Below are 21,249 nucleotides of genomic sequence, written 5' to 3'. Positions count from 1 at the left end.
ATTATGTTTTGACACTGCACTCTCTAATTCTAGCTCCCTCCTATGTCCACCCCTTCTAGAACCTTTGATCTCCAGAGCCCAAAAGTGCTTTTACCTCTCCACCACCTGAATCTATTTAGTAGTATGACCCTGAACCTCCTAACCTCTTTTGAAAAAAGCTCTTGATGGAGAGGTGAACGTAGCCGAGGAAGCTCTTTGAGGAATGTTCACCTCCTGCATGATATAAGACCTGAACAAATGCCTCACACCATGTGCTTTCTACTGGAATATTCCTTGGTGTCCTGTGAAGCATTTTAAAGTGAAACTTTAAAAAATTAGGTCCTGCTAGAGGACTTCAGGCTGCCCCTCTTGCATGTATAGTTATATAAAACATTAAAGTGCCTTTTACTGTTTAAAATCCAGTAATACCCTGTCTCATCCTGCTCTGCACATGCTCCGTTGCTCTCTATTTTTAGAAACTGCCGAAATTTGTAGAGGCCGACCTACTTGACAGCCTTAAGGCGGAATTAAACCCTCCTATCTTTTATAGCCAAGGAAGCTGCTTCTGTTTAATCAGATGTGCAGCACCACGGTAGTTGCAAATGAAACAGAAGCAGCTTCCTTGGCTATGAAAGATAGGTAGTTGCAGATCAGTTATGACACCAGCCATTTGATGGTTTGACAGTTTTTCTGATAAAAAAATATATTTTATTGATCTTGTCAGGTTACAACATCATCCAATGTACATAGTAAATATGCTTAATCATCAACTTATACATTATTGCGTCATTGCCCCACATCACATCTCCAACATATCTCTTTCCTCCCTCCGATTCTCCACTAACATGGCCCATACCTCTCCCGATTTATCCAGAGCACGTCCCGTACGTATTTTCCCTTCTAGGGACATAAAAGCAGTCGGGACATCACAAGCTCATTGAGGGACAGCCCAGGCGTATCCAGCCATCGTGCCCATGTATGTTCAAACCTTCCTGGGTATCCCCTATGTTGATGTATTTTTCCATAGTCTGGGTCTTCCCCATGTGTGTTATCCATGAGGCGCTAGTAGGTGGTAAAGCTGACTTCCTTCCCATCGGTAGCACCTTCCTGGCTTGGAACAATGCCCTCGAAAGTGCAACTCTGACCAGTTCCTCAGGCACTACCTCCTCCAGAATCCCAAGTATGCAACACATGGGGTCCTTGGGTACCTTTGTTTGAAACACCATATTTAGCGTGTCTATCACCTTGGTCCAGTACCGGTGGAGCTTTGGACAGCGCCACAGGAGGTGGATGAGTTCCTCTCCTTGTCACGGGCAGCGGCAGCACACAGGGTCTGCCAACCTGCCCATCTTGTGCAGTTTCTCAGGGGTCTAGTGTACCCTCAATATTATGTGCAGTTGGTAGACTTTTTGGGCTACATTTAGAGAGCAAGTGATTGACTGCAATGCTTCCTCCCATTGATCCACCGTACTTTGGTCTAGGTCCTTCTCCCATGCTTTAACTGCCCTGCAGGAATATGTCTTTAGATGCCTGGCGAGTAACATTTGATAACATTGGGATATAATTCCTTTAGTTGAGTTGCTCGATTGCAGCACATGGAACACCGGAGTGGATGAAAGCACCCATTCCCCTGCATCCCCTTGAGCCGCAATAGCATGCCGTAGCTGATAGTAGGACCGGCACGTTTAGCCTGGTCTGCATTTCCGAAAAAGAAAGCAATCTACCATTTTTAAATATGTGAGATAGCATAACCACACGATGTGCCTTCCACTTGGGCCCCTGCTGTAGCTTGGCCAGCTCCACATATGAACGATTGCACCAAATGGGACTAGTCCGTGAAGCCCCATACCTCCTGGAGTTGCCTGCTCTTATTCCATATCTTTTGAATCAACGATGGTGTCTGGGTCAGTTTATTGGATTTCGCAAATGCTTGTGCCTCCAGTCCCGTTGGGATAGTTTCTGCTCCAGGTGCAAACGGCAACAATTTTTTGCCGTTGAACTCTCCGGGGCTTGGGACATAGATCCTACCAGATGTTGCAGTTGAGCCACTATATATTACAACCAAGCATTGGGCACCGCCAACCCTCTGCCGTCTTTAGGCTGCTGCAGTTGTTCAAGTTTGATCTTAGGGGGTTTAGTGTTCCACAGCAATCGCCGAAAAAAGGGCTTTTACTACTCTGAAAATTTTAAAATGAATTACTACTGGCGAATTGTGTAGGAAGTATAGTAGCTGGGGCATTAGAATAATTTTAAATTAAGTTGGCCTTACCCGCTAGCGACATTTTTAGGTTATTCCATGTATTTATCTTATCCCGAATGGGGCAAGAGTTGGGAAGGACCACCTCCCTCTCCTCGTCTAGCATCAACAGGGCTGATTTAGACCAGTTTATGGTTAGACCAGAGTAGTGCCTAAATTATGTAATATAGACATTACCCCTGGTAGTGAGTGGCCAGGGTACCCAAGGAAGAGCAGCATGTCGTCTGCGTAATGCATCATTTTTCCCTGTATGACTCCATATTGAAACCATGGATCTGGGGACTATCCCTGACCATGGCCGCCAGTGGCTCTATCGCATTAGCAAAGAGCAGGGGAGATAACGGGCATCCCTGCCTCGTACCCCTTCCCAGAGCGAAAGCCGGTGACATTCTGTCTGCCATTCTAATTGCCGCCTGCGGAGAAGCTTGGAGCAACTTGACCCATGTAACAAACCATTCCCCAAAGCCAAATTTACCTAGAACTGCCCACAGGTATCTCCAACTGACTGTCAAATGCCTTGTTGGCATCTAGGGATAGGAGGGCTCTGCGTACCCCATTGTCTGCTTGCGTTTGCATGTTGATGAATAGTCTCCTTAGGTTTGTGGCTGTGGATTTTTGTGGCATGAAGCATGCTACATATAGATGCCACTATCCGGTTGACCCGCAGCGCCAGGACCTTGGCTAGGATTTTTATATAGCTCTGCAGCAAAGAGATAGGCCTATAGGAGCCCGGGTCAACTGGATCCTTCCCCGGTTTTAGTAACAGGATTACGTTTGCTCTGGCCATAGAATCTGGAAGTTTACCTTTATCAAGACATGCATTAAATACCTTCAACAGTTCTGGCAATATTTGTTCATCAAATTGGGTATTCACCTCCATGGGGAAGCCATCCTCTCCAGGTATGAAATCTATTACTACTTTCATAATCGATTAATCGGCCAGTAACATAATGGGGTTAAAAAAACAAAAATAAGCCCTTTATAGTACAAAAATAGCAAATTGCTACTGTAAATACCACTTTCACATTTCTACAGTTTAAAAAAATGAACCCCTTACAATAGTGATTATCTGCTTTTTGTTGTAGCATAAAGGGCTACTTTTAGTTTTTTTTAACCCCGTTTATGTTACTAAACGCCTTAGACCTGGTTCACATCTGTGTTTTTTTGGCGCTTTTTGCAGAAGCACACTACAGTTCATTTACATGGTTTCCTATGGGACACGTTCACATCTATGCTTTTTTTCAGCCGCTGTGTATTTGGAAACGGTCAGGGACTTTTTATTTTTTTTTCATCTTTTTTTTTTTTTTACGCAAAACGATGCTTTTTTGGTTCAATGTACTTTAATGGAGAAGCTTCAGAAAAGCATGTAATGGGTTTTGCAGAAAATTGTGTTTTTTAATCTGCCCAACAACAAATTGGGCAAAAAAATGCAAAAACTCAAATCACAGCAAAATCACGTGCACAAAAATCAAAACGCACAGAAAAACACTGCAGAAACGGATCAAAAGCAAACTGCATACCGAGCCTTATGCTGGCCACACAGATTAATTTTCAGATGAAAAATCTTTGTACATTCGCTGAAAGAATGTTTTGAAATTTTCACTTGTTTTTAACATTCTATTTTTAAAATGAATGTAATTTCTGAACGAAAACCACATACACTGTCTGAAAATTCCTTTCACCAAGCAGTTTTATATTTCCAAATTTTCCTGTCACTGTGGTTGAAAATGAACATTGATTTGACCCCACTAACAATTAGAAAATCGAACAAACGTTCTTAAAATGAAATTTTAGAGGAAAGATCTCCTCTAATACTATATACAGTATATCTCTTCTGTCTTGTCTGTTCTCAGAGTGGATTAGAGATTTTTCTCTCTAACCATATAGTTGGTTATTTATATATACCACTGCATAGAGATATTTAAGAATACATATTTTTTTTTTTTTTTTTTTTTTTAACGTTACATATTAACTAAATTTTATACACCACTTTGTTTCGATTAATCACCTTAAAAAAAATAAAAATAATTCAGCCAACTAATCGATTATGAAAATAATAGTTGCAGCCCTAATTTCCTGTATAAACATACCTCTCAAAAAGGCTTTAAAGGTTTCCCATTTTGTCAGACTGTACGTATGCTGTCTTTGTGTCTGGGGAAAAAGTCCTGCATCTGTACGGTCATTCTGTCCTGGGAGGTAAACAGTTTGAGCCAAAATGCATTTAGCTTCCATGGGGCTCTGGGTAGGGAGCTTGGCGGTTGGGTGGTTAACCGTATGGCCAGTGGAGAGTTATCTGACACTCCCCCGGGGAAGTACTCCACCTTGGTAGTGTAATTGACCAGGTCAGGGGTGCCCACACACAGGTCAATGCGAGCCGTGGGTCTTGGGAAAAACCTGAAAATTGTTTACTGTCTGGCGTGCGTATATGTCACAAGTCTGTCCAACCAACCCACCTCCGTCATCAGTCGGCTAAGAGCAGTTCCCTGGGGGGGGGGGGTTTTAGGTGTCTGTCCAGTCTGGAATCCAAGTAACAGTTGAAGTCACCCATGATCAAGATTGGGATGTCTGGCTTGTTAGATAAGTACGATAATAACTGTAGCACTTCCAGAGAGAACGGGGGAGGGGGGGCACATAAACGAATGCTAGCATCATGGTAAGTGTATACAGTTTACAATGCAAAAACACAAATCTACCAGATATATCAACAAGGGAGTCCAGCTCTTGGTATGCCAGAGCTTTGTGTATCAATACAATTACTCTGCAAGAAAAGGTGGACTAAGTCGAGTGATAGGTCTTTCCAACCCATGCATACTGTAAAAAAAAAAAACTGTGTACCCCTGCAAATGAGTCTCTTGTAAACCAATGATGGCTGGATGAAATTTCTGGATCCCGCAGAGATCATAGTCCTCTTCAGTGGGTCATTAAACCACTCCAAGTGTGCAGTTTTAACTTTGTATGCTCTCATTGTGCCAACAGGGCACAAACTTGGGTCACATCAACCATGGCAACAAATAAAGAAGTGGTGTTGTGCTCCGTCTGCTTCCACCTGTACCCATGCACTGGACTGCAGGAAGGAGTGCGTGCGGAGTTATACTGCTATTCATAAACTGGTATGTGCCCTCTCTTAGCCACATCAAGATTGCAAACATAAATCCTCATCGCCTGACCTGAAAAATAAATGCAACATCAACCTTCTCTGTTTTCTTGACCCCGAAGGATTTCTTGTTCATTCTGATCCAGCCACCCTGCGGCATCCTGAGCATTTTCAAAAAAGTGGTTCCGGTCTCTGGCAGTTATTCTCAATTTAGCCAGGAACAGCATGGCATATTTTAGCTGTAACCTCTGTAGGCGCTTTTTAACATCCGCATATTTGGACCTTTTGCGTTGCACTTCTGCCGAAAAGTCCAGGTAGAATATTTTGGAACCTTTGTACTGCACCACACCCTTCTCCCTAGCCAGACACAGCACCATTTCCCGGTCCTTATAGTTCAGGTGTCTGGCCAGCATTGATCTGGGGGGGGGGGGGGTTTACCTGGTGGGAGAGGGCGTGGGGGCACCCTGTGCGCCCTTTCTACTGCACATAGAGGGGAAAAGGCCTTCCTAAATATTTCCTGCATCCAGCCTTCAGCAAATTCTGTGGGGTCTCTGCCGTCCAACTTTTCGGGGAGTTCCACTCTGCGTGCATTATTGCGTCTTAGGCAGTTCTCGATGTCATCTGTTTTCTCATAAGCCTGATGTGCATGCTGGGCAATTATCCTCACCTCCAGGGACAAGTGTGGCAACTGATCCTCCATGTCACCCACTCTTCCCTCTACTGCAGTAGTTCTCGCTCTAATTTTCTGAATGTCTTGGCGGAGAAAGGGACACTGTCTCCTTTAGCCCCCCAAATTTCTCCTTTAAATTATCGGACGCTGTGCATCTGTGCACAGCATGTAGTATTTCACTTAACGTGGGTTGGGAGCTATCCTCCGTTTGCATATCAAACAAATCAGGCATTGGGGCAGGGACTGACTCCATAGACTCGGGGTCATCCATCCTGGCTGCACCATCCCTGTCTGCCTATTCAGTATAATGTGCAGAGTGCTGTGCTTTGCCTTGTGAAGCTTCTGTAGGGGCTGTTGGTATCTGAGTGTAATATAACATGTCCCTGAGCTGTTCATTAAACTTGGGAGGTTTGTTAGACTTACCCCCCCCCCCCCGCTCCGTTTTCTTGTCTGGGCCTCGTAAAGTCTTTGGCTGCTGTGACTGCTGGGCGCAATGTTGGAAATCCTGTGAGGCCGCAACCACAACTTCTCCTCGGTTTACGTGGGTCATCATACCACTTTTTTCAGCCACTTTTTGTTCCTGGGGTGTCGGTAAGTCTGTAGTCTCTGGTACTGGTCAGTTTCGGACATCTGTAATGGCGAGGGAAGGATTGGTGTGTGGATCACCAGTGGGAGCTACGTGGAACAAGTCCCCCATGGTTTGACAGTTTGGTTGAAGAAACAAAGCAAATGTGTTGTTGGCAATCCCAGCATTCCACAGGATTGTAACTGTTTTTTTTTTTTTTTTTTTTTAAAGCGGAGTTCCAGCCTGTAGAAAAAAAAATCAAAGTCGGCAACTACAAATACCATAGCTGCTGACTTTTAATATAAGGAGACTTGCCTGTCCAGGGAGCCTGCGATGTCGGCACCCCTAGCTGATTCAATTGGCATTGGGTGCTGGCTCCGGTTTAATGACATATTCGGTGACCCATCACAGTTTGCTACGGAAGTGATGTTCCGTCGCCCCCATCTTGCTACACCCCACACTCACACACAGTAAGGATACACTAAGAAGGGGGAAAGCGGACATGTTACCCCCACCAGAGTTTTTCATTTTACACGTATTTATAACAGTAAAGTCAGTTTATATAGTGAAATTTTGACTACTTAGATCTTGAATTTTAAAAGCAGTGAACTTCTGTCAGATTAGTAAACCTGTGAGATGAGTAGGGTTTGCCGCTGCTTTTAAAATTCAAGATCTCAGCAGTCAGACGGAGTTGTAAGTCTTGTATTTCACTATATAAACTGACTTTACTGTTCTAAATAAGTGTAAAATGCAAAACTCTGGTGGGTGTAACGTGTCCGCTTTCCCCCTTCTTAGTGTATCCTTACTGTGGAAGACTGTGGGATGTAGCAAGATGGTGTTACACCGGCATCTTCACCAAGCGAAACGGGAAGTGGAGCCTTGCAGCTTCACATTCTGTTTCCTACTGTGCATGCATGGGTTGTGCCGCGATTTGTGAATGGTTCTTCTGGGATTTGTGTGTCTCCCAGAAAGCAGTGGGGGAAGGATTGCGGCGATCTTACTCGGAAATGGGAGCCAGTACCTGGTTTTGACAGTTATCAGCTCTCCCTAAGTCCTCCGCCCCCAGGTTTTAATTAGCCCTTGTGTTCTGTGAGTTGTGTGCATCAGTACTGTACTGACAGAAAGCTGTAGGGTGTTTGTAGGTATTAGGCGGTCACTCTGGTTTTATCGGCATAAAGATTTTTATTTTTATTTTTTTGTGGCTCTTGTTACAATTCTCTTTTGCACCCCCAAACTCTTCAACATTTCAGACTTTTAAAGCCTTTATGGTTGTATCTCATTAACTCTAGTAACACAGATGGGGAGAAAACTGATCATTAGGTTTGGGTTTTGTGTTCTGTTCTAGCACAGAGGGATGCTTAGTTCTTCCAAGCATATTGTTTGAAGGCAGTCTATGAAGTAGGCTAATTTTTAAAAGCAGCTGTCATTGAATTTACTTTATTTATTTTTACTGTAAGTGATTATAGTATTACACAGTTAGATTTTACCTCAATACTGGACACTTTCATCCCCTTCCTGCCCAGGCCATTTTTAAGTTTTCTGCACTTTCAGCATCACACTTTGAATGACAATTACTCAGTTCATGCAACACTGTACCCAAATGAAATGTTAGCATTTTTTGACAGAGCTTACTTTTGATGGTATTTAATCACGGCTGAGTTTATTTGCTACATCAATAAAAAAAACGTATTTTGAAGAAAAACATTTTCTTAATTTCTATTATAAAATTTTGCGAATAGTAGGGCTGAAACAACGAATCGATTAATCGATTATGAAATTAATCGATTACTATTTTCATAATGGATTAATCAGCCAGCAACAAAATGGGGTTAAAGTTAATGAGTCTGCTGATATTTACCAGATTGACCATTTAATAGTATATCTCTCCTCTAATAGTATATGCAGTATATATCCTCTAATAGTATATACACTATATCTCTCCTCTAATAGTATATACACTATCTCTCTCCTCTAATAGTATATACACTATCTCTCTCCTCTAATATATACAGTATATCTTTCCTATTATGGTATATACATCCTCTAATAGTATATACAGTATATATCCTCTAATAGTATACTCTACTGTATATATCTTCAATGGTTTATACAGTATATCTCTAACATTTTATATCCCCGGTAAATATACAGTATATCTCCTCTAATGGTATATGCAGTATATATCCCCTCTAATAGTATATACAGTATATCTCTCCTTTAATGGTGTATACAGTATATATCCTCTAATAGTATATACAGTATATATCATCTAATAGTATATACAGTAGAGTATATCTTCAATAGTTTATACAGTATATCTCCTCTAACAGTATATATCCCCTCTAATATACAGTATATCTCTTCTGTCTTTTATTCTCAGAGTGGATTAGATATTTGCTCCCTAACCATATAGTTGGTTATTTATAGTTAACATTGCATATAGAGATATTTAAGAATAAATTGCCTTTTTTTTTAAACTTTACATATTAACTAAATTATACACCACACTTTTTTCTAAGGTTATTAACCGATTAATCGATTAATCGAAACAATCGGCCAACTAATCGATTATGAAAATAATCGTTAGTTGCAGCCCTAGCGAATAGATAATCTCTCAATAAATTTAGGCCAAAGTGTATTCTGCTCCTCTGAAGAGGAGGATCGGGGAGAGACTATCAAACAGCCTTTCTACACTATGCTAGGGATTAACCCCTTAGGTTCCACAGTGAGTATAACAAGTATGCTTTAGTGCATATACACACTGATTTTACTAGTGTGGGTATAGAAACCCTTTAAGCTCCGTATAGTTTTATCCACTTTATGACCAGGGCATTTTTTTGCTATTCAGCATTGCGCTAATTAAACTGGCAACTGTGCGGTTGTGCAATACTGTGAGCAAAGGAAATTTTTAGACTTGGGGAAACTTAACATTATTAAATCACTGGGACCAGATGGCTTGCACCCAATGGTACTTGTGGAAACTCGGTCAAGTAATTGCCAGACCCTTCCTAATTTTTACTGACGGTCTACTGACTGGAATTGTACCAGGTGATTGGAGAAAAGCCTATGTAGCACCACTATGTAAAAAGGGCCCAAAATACATCCCTGGTAATTAGACCAGGTAGCCTAACATCAATAGTATGCAAGCTGTTGGAGGGGATAAGGGACTATTTACAAGATTTTAGTAACGAGAACGGTATCATTAGCAGTAATCAGTATGGATTCATGAATGGACATTCTTGCCAAACCAATCTATTAACCTTCTATGAGGTGGTGAATTGCCATCTAGATAAAGGAAGGCCTGTAGATGTGGTGTATCTGGATTTTTCAAAAGCATTTGACACTGTTCCCCATAAGTTTATTGTACAAAATAAGGCCTGTTGGCATGGACCATAGGGTGAGTACATGGATTGAAAACTAGCTACAAGGGTGAGTTCAGAGGTTGGTGATAAATGGGGAGTACTCGGAATGGTCAGTGGGTAGTGGGGTCCCCCAGGGTTCTGTGCTGTGGACCAATCCTGTTTAAATTGTTCATAAATGACCTGAAGGGTGGGTTAAATAGCTCAATCTTTGTATTTGCAGACGATGCTAAGAGGGGCAATAACTTCTCCGCAGGATGCGTAAATCTTGCAAAAAAGATCTGGACAAATGAATGGGGTGGGCAACTACGTGGCAAATGAGTTTTAATGTAGAAAATTTTTAAATGATGCATTTGGGTGGCAAAAATATGAATGCAATCTATACCCTGGGGGAGAACCTCTGGGGGAATCTTATAGGCTCAGCAATGGCATGCAATGCCAAGCTGCTGCTAACAAAGCAAACAGAATATTGACATGCATTTAAAAAGGGGATCAACTCCAGAGATAAAATAATTCTCCCCCTCTACAAGACTCTGGTCCGGCCGCACCTGGAGTATGCTGTTCAGTTCTGGGCACCGGTCCTCAGGAAGGATTTACTGGAAATGGAGCGAGTACAAAGAAGGGCAGCTAAGCTAATAAAGGGTCTGGAGGATATTGGTTATGAGGAAAGGCTGTGAGCACTGAACTTATTCTCTCTGGAGGAGAGACGCTTGAGAGGGGATATTTCAATTTATAAATGCTGTACTGGTGACCCCACAATAGGGATAACTTTTTTGCAGAAGGGAGTTTAACAAGACACATGGCCACTCATTAAAATTGGAAGAAAAGGGGTTTAACCTTAAACTACGTGGATGGTTCTTTACTGTAAGAGCGACAAAGATGAGAATTCCCTTCCACGGGTGGTGGTCTCAGCAGGGCGCATTGATGGTTTAAAAAAACTATTATATAAACGCCTGTACGACCGCAGGTCCCATACAGGGATATACAATGTAATACTGACATATAATCACAAAACATAGGTTGGACTTGTGCCTTTTTTTTCAACCTCACCTACTATCTAACACATCATATAAATCAAATTTTGGCCAAAATGTATTCTGCTACTTGTCTTTGGTTAAAAAAGAAAAGCTTGCCCCTAAACTTCCAGACAAAATTGTGTACATGTACGTGTTTTTCCCTGCATGTGCTGCCTTGCAGCAGGACGACAAGTGGTTAAAGAGAATGTTTACAGTTCTCTAGCGCAAAAAAATATGATTTTACATGTAGATGAAATGTCAGGATTGGCCCGGACTGGAACTGGTTAAAGTTGTTCCAATGAACTAGCAACTACAGGATAGGCAGAGTTGCACATGGAGTAGTTTTCAAAACTGTGTGCTCCTGCTACTGCCTTGCCAGCGAGTGTGTGCAGACCAGAGCTCCCCGCTGGGTCAGCCACAACGTACCTCAGCTCCAGAGGTGGTCGGTGAGCTTTTATACTCCGGGGCGCACATATGTCCAGGCTACTGATGTCTGGGTCAGTGTGCCGAGGCCAGCAGACGCCCTGTACTGATCAGAGAGTGGGCCTTTAATGGAATGTCTCCCAGCTCTTCAGGACTGGTAAATACAGCTCTCCCTGCCTCGTGGAGCTGAGCAGCTGGGCATTCCCTGGGAGGTTGATTTGGGGGTCCCTCACCTCCCTCTCTTCTCTCCCTTCCCTTCAGGTGGCAGACAGGTTAGGGTCAGCATGGCTTCAGAAACTGGTGTTTCTTCCTCCGAAATCCAGGTAATTGCAACCGGTTTGCCTGCAGAATGAGCAGTGCCTTTTGACACCTTGTCAGCGGTCCTCAAGTCATTCGTTGCCAAGATGGAGGCGGTGCGTGGGCGAAAAGATGCTAAAAAGCGGCCCCTGCCCCGCTCCCTTCTCTGGGGAGAGCTCTGACGCAGACTCTGGCCCTGCTGGGGCTGTTGACCGCTGCCCTGTCATTTCAGATGACACTGACCAGGACCGTTCGGACAGTGAGGATGAGTCCGGGTCCGTGTGCAATAAATCACTTGTTGTAGCACTTATCACAGCTGTGCGTGATACCCTGAAGATGCAAGAGCCAGCAGATCCCTCTGCTGATGTAGCGGTCCCTTTTGGGTCCCGTAAGCCAGCCTGTTCCCCTAAGGTGTTCCCGTATCTGACTTATTTTGACAAGTTAATTTACAAGGAATGGGGTCGACCGCAGCGGACCTTTTCGGGCCCCAAGTACATGGCGGTGCGCTACCCTTTTGAGGAGAGCCTTCTCAAAAAGTGGTCGGCTCCTCCTGTCGTGGACCCCTCAGTATCCAGGTTAAACAAAGTAACCATGATACCGGTAGAGGGGACTCCCTGCATTTAAGGCCCCCACGGACAGGAAGGCCGAGGCTGTGGCTTGTTCCTTGTTTGCAGTTGTGGGGTCAGCCATGCAACCAGTACTGGCATCCGCACTGAGTGGGCAAAACTGTTGCACCGCAAATTGGGAGAACAGCAGGCTTCTCCTGTCTGCGTGGAATTAGCAGACCAACTAGTGCAAGGCCTTAAGTACATTTTGTGACGCGGCCCTGGATACTCTTCCCCTGTTATCCAGGGCTTCATTGTCAGCAGTGGTGCTGAGGCACTTTATTTGGTTAAAATGCTGGTCTGCTGACCAGGCATCCAAAAAAGCCCTGACGTATCTGCCTTTCCTTGCTGACTGGCTCTTTGGAGCCTCTTTGGATGACATTATAAAAAATGCCACAGGTGGTAAGAGTACACTATTCCCACAGGCCGGGAAGGCTAAGAGCTACGCTGTAGGCAAGGGCCCTCTTTTTCCGCTCACAGATGGCTTTTTCGTCCGCCCGGAGCTTCGGCTAAACATCCCCAGCCCGACAGAACGACCACAGAAGGACAGAAATGTCCCTGGAACCGCAAGCCTGCAAACAAAGGTGCTACCGCATGAAGGATTGCCCCCTCCCATGACTCGGGGGGGAGGTGGTGTCGCCTTCGGGAGTTTGCAGCCCAGTGGTGCTCTCGACTGTCCGACCAATGGGTCTGCTATCTGATTTCCTACAGCTACGAGATGGAGTTCCTCTCTTGACCACAAAACAGATTCTTCCCCTCCAGCATACCCGTACTCCCGGCTCGCCAGGAGGCCCTATTGAGGGCGGTAAGGGACCTGCTGAATCGCGGGGTGATTTTACCTGTTCCAGAATCGGAACGTTTCCAGGGGTTCTACTCAAACCTGTTTGTAGGTCCCAAAAAGACAGGGGTATGTCCAATTTTGGATCTAAAGGCCCTCAATCACTTTGTGAAAGTGCAGAGGTTCAGAACGGAATCGGTTCGCTCAGTAGTTGCAGCACTCCATCAAGGGGACTCCCTGGCGTCCTTAGACATCCAGGATGCGTACCTGCACATACCCATATGCTTGCGGCATCAAAAGTTTCTGCGATTTGCGGTCGGGGAAGCCCACTACCAGTTTGTGGCCCTCCCTTTTGGTTTGGCATCACCCCTCCGAATCTTTACCAACATATTGGCTCCTGTGTTGGCGTTGCTACGGAAACGTGGGATTGCGATCGTTAGTTACCTAGACGATCTCCTCTTGAGAACATCTTCCGCCTCAGTTAGTGGAGGTTGTGGCGGTCACCATGCAGACCCTGCAAGAATTTGGGTGGCTGTTGAACCTAAAAAAGTTGTGGTAGTACCGACTCATTGTTCGGAGTACCTGGGCTTGCTGCTGGACTCCAGGGAAGCGAGAGTGTTTCTCCCTTCAGACAAGCTGCATACTCTCAGAGCCGCGGTAAACCACAAGTGGTCATCGCTTCGCTTCTGCATGAGAGTCCTGGGACTCATGGTGGCCTCCTTCAAGGCAGTACCATATGCCCAGTTTCACACCAGAGTTCTGCAGAAGGAGATTTTGACAAAGTAGGACAAATCTCTGTTGTCCCTGGATCGACAGATCCAGGTGAGCCAGTTAGTGAGGCATTCCCAGCTCTGGTGGCTGAGGTCCCCGCTGCTTCAGTCTGGGAAGTTGTTCCTTCCTCTAAATTGGACGGTGATCACAATGGACACCATCCTATCAGGCTGGGGTGGAGTAATGGGAGTTCAGTCGACTCGGGGCCTCTGGTTGACGGAGGTATCCAAGTTGCCGATCAATCTGCTTGAACTGAGTGCGATCAGGCTATGCCTCTCCACATGGTCGATCAGACTCCGAGGGCGTCCGATCAGGATCCAGTCAGACAACACCACTGCTGTGGCATACGTCAATCACCAAGGAGGAACAAGAAGCTCGGCCGCTGCACGGGAGGTCACTCACATACTTTGGTGGGCAGAGCGACATGTAGCGGCCCTGTCGGCCATTTACATCCCAGGAGTGGAGAACTGGCAGGTGGACTACATAAGTCTCCAGATGCTGGACCCAGGAGAATGGGCGTTGCATCCAGAGGTATTAAGGCTACTGTGCCTGCGATGGGGCACACCAGACGTGGATCTTCTGGCCTCCCATCTCAATCGGAAGGTGCCGAGATTCGTGTCCAGGACATGAGATCCATGGGCAGATGGGTCAGACGCGTTGGTGGCTCCGTGGGATCAGTACCAGCTGATCTACGCCTTTCCTCCACTCTGGAAACAATTTTAGTGGAAGTCGAGGGGATCCCAGTAATTCTGGTTGCCCCAGATTGGCCCCAGCGCCCTTGATATGCAGACCTAGTGCGCCTAGTGGCAGATGCTCCCTGGCGACTGCCGTTGTGGGAGGACCTTCTGTCTGAAGGTCCGTTTCTCCATCCTGCTTTACCAACCCTGGCTTTAACGGCATGGCTATTGAGAGCCAGGTATTGAGGAACTGGGGTTTGACGGACTCGGTGATCCCAACTATGTTGAGAGCACAGAAATCTTCCTCTCGGAAGATATATCATCGTACCTGGAAGGCCTACATCTCCATGTGTGAGGAGAAAGGATGGCGTCCACACTCCTTTTCTATATCCAGGATCCTGCTGTTCCTACAGCAAGGAGTAGACCAGAAACTGGGCTTAAGCACCATTAAAGGACAAATATCAGCTTTGGCTGTCTTTTTTTTTTTTTTCAGCAACCCCTGGTGTCTCACTCTTTAGTGAGTACTTTTTTCCAAGGGGTCCGGCATGTTGTTGATCTGGTGAGTCCACAGTGACCTCCGTGGGATCTGAATCTGGTGTTGTCGGCACTGCAAAAGCCGCCATTTGAAAATATCAGAGAAATCCCTCTGTTGACCCTTTCCCAGAAGGTGGTCTTTCTAGTGGCCATCACATCGGCCAGGAGGGTTTCGGAACTGGCAGCCTTGTCCTGCAAGTCACCTTATCTGGTTATCCACAAGGATAAGGTAGTGTCCGCAACAGTCTTTTCTGCCGAAGGTGGTCTCAGCATTTCACATCAATGAGGACATGGTTACCATTTATGTGTCCTAAGCCGACACATCCTAAGGAAGTGGCTCTTCGTGCTCTGGACGTGGTTCGAGCTCTGAAGGCGTATTTGTCTGCCACAGCTCCCTTCCAGAAGTCACTCGCTGTTTGTTTCGGTGGCTGGTCCAAAGAAAGGAATGACTGTCTCGTCGGCCACCGTTTCTGGGTGGATCAGACAGATTGTAGTACAGGCCTACGCCTTAAAGGGGCAGATGTCCCCCCTTTCCGGTCACGGCCCACTCCACAAGGGCAATCGAAATGTCTTGGGCCTTCCGACATCAAGCGTCTGTCACTCAAGTGTGTAAAGCAGCGACCTGGTCATCTGTCCACACGTTTACCAAGTTCTACAAGGTAGATGTCACTGCATTGGCTGATGCCTTTTTTGGCTGCAAAGTTTTGCAGGCGGCTGTATAGTTGCAATTGTGTATGCAATTTTTTCCTTTTTTTTTTTTTTTTTTTTTTTTTTTTGGGGTAAAAACGCAGTACCTTTTAGGTTAATGCATGTTGCATTAGTTACCGCGGTTGAGGGTAAGGCCTCCTGTTGAGGTGTACCCTGTTTTTGTGGTGTTTTTTTTTTTTTTTTTCACACACTGTCGTTTTTTGTGGGTAAAGTTGCATTAGTTCCCACTTGCCATGGTGGATAAAGTTTTATGCTGTTTTCCCACCCCTCGTTTGCCATTGCTTGGCGTTCTAATGGCTAAGGGAGGAGCTGTCAGTCGGTGAATATAAGAGAAAATAGGATTTTTTTTGTACTCACTGTAAAATCCTTTTCTCTGTAATTCACCGACTGACGCAGCACCCGCCCCTCCTATTTTTCTTTACGTTATACTGCTTGTTGACCTACTGATGGCTGCATAGCGGGCTGGGGGGTTGTTACCTAAGGGACCGCCCCTTGGAACTGGAAAGTTCTGTGTTTTACATAACATGTAATGCCTAGTATTCTTCTAAAGGTGGCGTAACAACCCAATGGCTAAGAGGAGCTGTCAGTCTGTGAATTACAGAGAAAAGGATTTTACGGGGAGTACAAAAAAATCCTATTTTTATTGATGTTTCCTATCAATTTTTAATTTTATCACGTTGGAACCATGTGTTGACCATGTCCCCAAAAGGATAGGCTAGAGCAGTGTTTCTCAACTCCAGTCCTCAAGGGCCCCCCAACAGGTCATGTTTTCAGGCTTTCCATTATTTTGCACAGGTGATTTGATCAGTTTCACTGCTGTAGTAATTACCACAGCTCTTTCCTCTGGGGGAAATCCTGAAAGCATGACCTGTTGGGGCTCTTTGAGGACTGGAGTTGAGAAACGCTGGGCTAGAGCATTTAAACTTGAACACAAACCTATCATATACAGTTTTGTCTTAAACCAGTCCTTGGGTGTGGTGGCTGCATTCGTTTTCTTACATTTTTTTTACGGACCAGAAGGGATAAAATGAGAAAAGTTTGTAATCTAACATGACATGTAATTGCGCTAAGACTTTCTACTCTTGTTCACAGATTGGAAATGAAGGTTTAGCTGCTGAACTTGCTGAAGATACAGAGGAAGCACTGAAAGAATTTGACTTCCTTGTGACAGCAGAGGATGGAGAAGGAGCAGGTGAAGCTAGAAGTTCGGGAGATGGCACAGAGTGGGGTAAGAAAAGCAAAGTCAGCCCTTCGTTTTAACTCTTGGTTATCTAAAACTGATTAACATCTGCAGAAAATGTGTCAAATAATTGGGCTAGATGAGGGAAATCTACAACACAAAGCAGCTGCCTTGCAAAAAAAGTTTGCTGGTCCACATTACAGTATGTTAGCCAAAGTAATCTCTGTAAATGCCACCCAGGAAGTAAATGTGCATACGCTTTTTTTTTTTTTTTTTTAATGTCTGTGTTGGGTAAATACTGCCTAATAGGATTGCTGCAGCCCCAGTGGTATCAAGTTACATCACTTTTTCCAGGTCTTGTTGATTTTGTCCTTTTGACTAATGCTATAGTATATCGAAAAGAATAATCTGATCAGTTCAATATTATAAAGCTTGGTGGAGTTGGTGCATAGAAAAAAATTGGTGCATGTTTCTGCTCTAGTAGATTTATTTTTGACTATGCTGACTACTGCTGCCTTCCAGCAGATTCCATTCCTAATAAAGGGAGTATACTGTACTTTATATTCAGAGGTAGCCATATTTGCTCATTGCATGCTCAGGTCCCACTTTTGAGCTTTTCATAATTGTTGTGCTTTATTGCGACTTCTCAAAATGAAAGTGCAAGTCTGCCCACTCATGTAAAACAGTTTGTGGCCAATATCTTAACAGTTGAAAAAGGCAAAGTAATTGCACACTGAAGTCACTGGAAACTCCCTATAGTGCCTAGTCTAATATCTCTATTACAATAGCCAAGAAGAAAAAGTATGATAAAATATAAACATTATGCAAAAAAAAATTAAACCTTTTAAAAATGTCACGCTATACACAAAGCGTCAATTTTGAAAATGTATACTATTTTTTACTTTTTGCTATAATATCCCCAAAAATGTTTTTAAACACATTTCTTCATCAGTTTAGGCTAATATATATTCTACATATTTTTGGTAAAAAAAATCGTAATAAGCGTATATTGATTGGTTTGCTCAAAAAAAGTTATAGCGTCTACAAAATGGGGGATAGATTTATGGCATTTATTATCATTTTTTATAATTTCTTTTTTTTTTTTTTTTTTACTAGTAATGGCATTGATCTGTGATTTTTAGCAGTATTGAGATGGGCAGATTGGGACACTTTGACACATTTTTGGGGCCATTGACATTTATACAGCGATTAGTACTATAAAAAATGCACTGATTACTGTGTAACTGTCGCTGGCAGGAAAGGGGGTTAACACTAGGTGGTGATCAAGGGGTTAAATTTGTGTTCCCTCACTGTGTTCTAACTGTATGGGGATAGGACTGAGTAGGAGAGGAAACATATCGCTGTTTCTACTTGACAAACAACATGTCTCCCCTCCTCTGACAGCACAAGGATTTTTGTGTTTACAAATGCCCGTGCTGACACTCGTGCACTCTATCGCAGCTGCCGGCCATGCGGATCGGGTCCCCTGCCGTGCAGCGGGCGCATGCCACCTGGCGGCTCTTAAAGGAACCCTGTACGGGGTTTCACGCAGGGGAGCCATTCTGCCCTCTTAAATGCATGTGAGCTGGTCGGGAACCGGTTAAAGGTGTTGAAACCTCTTTACAGAATGATTACCAATGCACATACATAGGTTAAAAAGGTTCTTTGATACAAAATCGGTTAAATAGTATACCCCTTTTTAAAACCATGAAAAGCTTCCACAACCCATAGTCCGACCAAATCACCCTAAAGATAGAGGTCCTTCCCTCCACGTGTATAGTGAGATCTATGTTGATATTTCACATATTCGTAATAAAACCTCAAAATATCACAATGGGGAAGGATGGCTCATCCCAACATGTTTTGCTTTGTTGGCTTCTTCAGGGGCTCAAGGGGTGCAATTAGAGAAGGTTGATAGGAAGAAAAAAAAGAAATGCATAAATTCATTATACATTTTTTCACCGTATTGAAAATTACATATATTTAGCCTTAATGACTTACGAGTGTTCAGTAGAATTTGTCTCCAGGAGGATCCAAAATGTGTACCTGTAGTTTATCCCAGTGCAGCCAAGCACAGGATACGCATAAGGCGGTATTCAAACATAATGGATTGATGACACATGTAGGAACCCCGCAAGGGGGCTACAGACACAGCCCATTAACAGGGGACAGGGAAATGGCATCTTAAACTCTCTCAAATCCAAGTGAAATGTAGAGAGCACTATCAAAATAATCAGAGCAATTGCTAATGAGCCAATGCATATAGAGAAGCATACACAGCCAAAGACGTGCATACATCCGCAAGAGCATTTACAAAGACATACTTTACCTGTATGTCCAATGTACAACCTCAAATTCAAAATAAGGGCAGGTAACTACATTCAAGGTGCATACGTCTGAAATTACATAAAAAGGGAGCACCTCATTTGGAGCCTATAGGAACCCCCAGAGTATGTATTCAGTCATTCAGGAGCCACAAATAACAAGATGCACAATACCTGTGAAGCAAGTTCAGTTGATCTTATGCCAGCATATCTGCAGAAAGCAGGAGTCAGTTTGAAATAGAAAAGCAAGGAGACTGGCAGCAACATCGGGAGTTCATACAAAGAGAGCAGTATACTTTTTAACACAAATGCAACAGGCACATATCAGGAATATGAAATGTTAAGGTAACATATTCTTTAATTTTTGCCCTGATGAATGGAAAATTTATGCCGTGGAAGAGATATTGACTGACAAAAGCATTATATACCTGTGATTTACAAGTGGTTGGTAAAGATGCAACCCCATTTACAAAATAGGGGGGAATTGGTAGCCTTGTCTGGGTTTTTTTGGGCCTGGTTTATATGAGCTTTAATTTGTATAAAATCTGTGTTTACAGCAAGCTTTGAACAGTTTTGTTGAAGCCTTCAAAGGACTCTTCAGTGCTGACAGTCAATTTAAAGTGCAGTGTGATTCGAATAGTGACCCGGTTTCAATTCATTCTTTTTAATGATGAAAATGTGTTAGTTGCATAACAAATTTCAAACTATTAAGTCCTCAAGTTTCACTTACTATGTTATAAGTGCTCTATGTGCCCTATACATGGAAAACATAAAGACGATAGCTGAATTCGTCCCCAACACGTCTGAGAGTGTCTTTCACAGAAGTTACTGCAGCTGTGATTCTGTTTTTGAGCTTATCCAAGTCCGTGAGTAATGGTAGAACATAAACACATTGTTTTACATATCCCCACAAAAAGTCACGGGGTGTAATGTATGGAGATCTTGGCGGGCCAGGAGTTTAGTGACAAGTCTTGGGGTCCCGTGTGACCTATCCGATGTTGATGCAATGTTTCATTTAGAAACCGATGAACTTGGTTGTGCCAATGTGGTGGTGCTTCCTAGGTCCTTCTGAACTTCCTCCTCTTGGCACATCTGTACTTCAGAAAGCAGGTTCTGAAATGTGTGACACAGCAGTGCCTAATCACAGGGCATAGTGAATGTGTCAGATTTTAAGGAAGTAAATGTGAGGATCATCACAAAGTAAGTTTACAAATGTCAAGTTTATTCAAATGAATGTGTACACTGTAAATTGAAACCTGATGTGGAAACTCAATTTTTGACCATTGATGCACTTTAAACGAGTTTCTAGCAGACTTTTAACAAACTCTCCAAATTGAAAAATATTAGAGCTGGATATTCATTTCGATTTTTTTAAGTCAAATTATTCTGTGTGGTTTAAAGCTTTTAGGTGGGTGTATGTTCTAGCAGCATTTATTTGCTGTTAGTAACTAGTGGGTTAGCCTTTCATCCATGAAGTGCAGAATAGGTAAGTCAGCAACTGAAATTTTGCTGTCAAATTTTATGAATACCTTTTGGGGCAGTGCCTAATATTGCCATCAAAAGATTGAGATTTGGTATCCCCAAGTGTATTAGACCTATATCCACGATTTTAAACTTCAAATGAAAATTAACTTTCTTGCCACTGTTTCTAATGGTAATGCTGCACTACGTTATGTAATAGTGCGTGGTGCTTTGCAATTCTCATAAATAGTAGCACACCTTAATATGCACTCATCTAAGCCCTTCCCGCCTAACCTACTAATAGTTGGAATAAACATAGTTACCGCCATTGTAACTGAAGTTCACACTAACGTACTGATCATTTGTTACATGTCCTCTCTCTTTTACTAACATGCTGCATGCAGACAAGGATGTCCTGTCCCCAACTGCTGAGGTTTGGGATGTAGACCAGTCTCTGATAAATAAACTGAAGGAGCAGTACACAAAGGAACGCAAGGGAACAAAGGGGGCAAAGCGTAAGTGCAGATTATGACTCCCTGTATGTCATTCAA

General features: G+C 43.6%; 1 protein-coding gene across 5 annotated transcripts in view; it reads left to right on the top strand.

The window, feature by feature from the left end:
• STRN3 (striatin 3) overlaps positions 1-21,249 on the top strand; it is a 134,435-nt gene that overhangs the window by 63,128 nt on the left and 50,058 nt on the right. For 3 of the 5 annotated variants that reach the window (XM_077464804.1, XM_077464806.1, XM_077464803.1), the window contains exons 7-8: positions 16,826-16,961; positions 21,103-21,213. In XM_077464804.1, coding sequence (XP_077320930.1) covers positions 16,826-16,961; positions 21,103-21,213 — 247 coding nt within the window. The remainder of the gene's footprint in view (positions 1-16,825; positions 16,962-21,102; positions 21,214-21,249) is intronic. The other 2 variants (XM_077464807.1, XM_077464805.1) reach the window with 1 other exon arrangement.

This window comes from Lithobates pipiens, unplaced genomic scaffold, assembly GCF_037356315.1.
Source record: "Lithobates pipiens isolate NorthernLeopardFrog02 unplaced genomic scaffold, aLitPip1_a1.2 Scaffold_30, whole genome shotgun sequence".
Lineage (NCBI taxonomy): Eukaryota > Metazoa > Chordata > Amphibia > Anura > Ranidae > Lithobates > Lithobates pipiens.
Note: the sequence above shows the minus strand (reverse complement) of the source record. Positions and strands in the feature narration are given on the sequence as shown.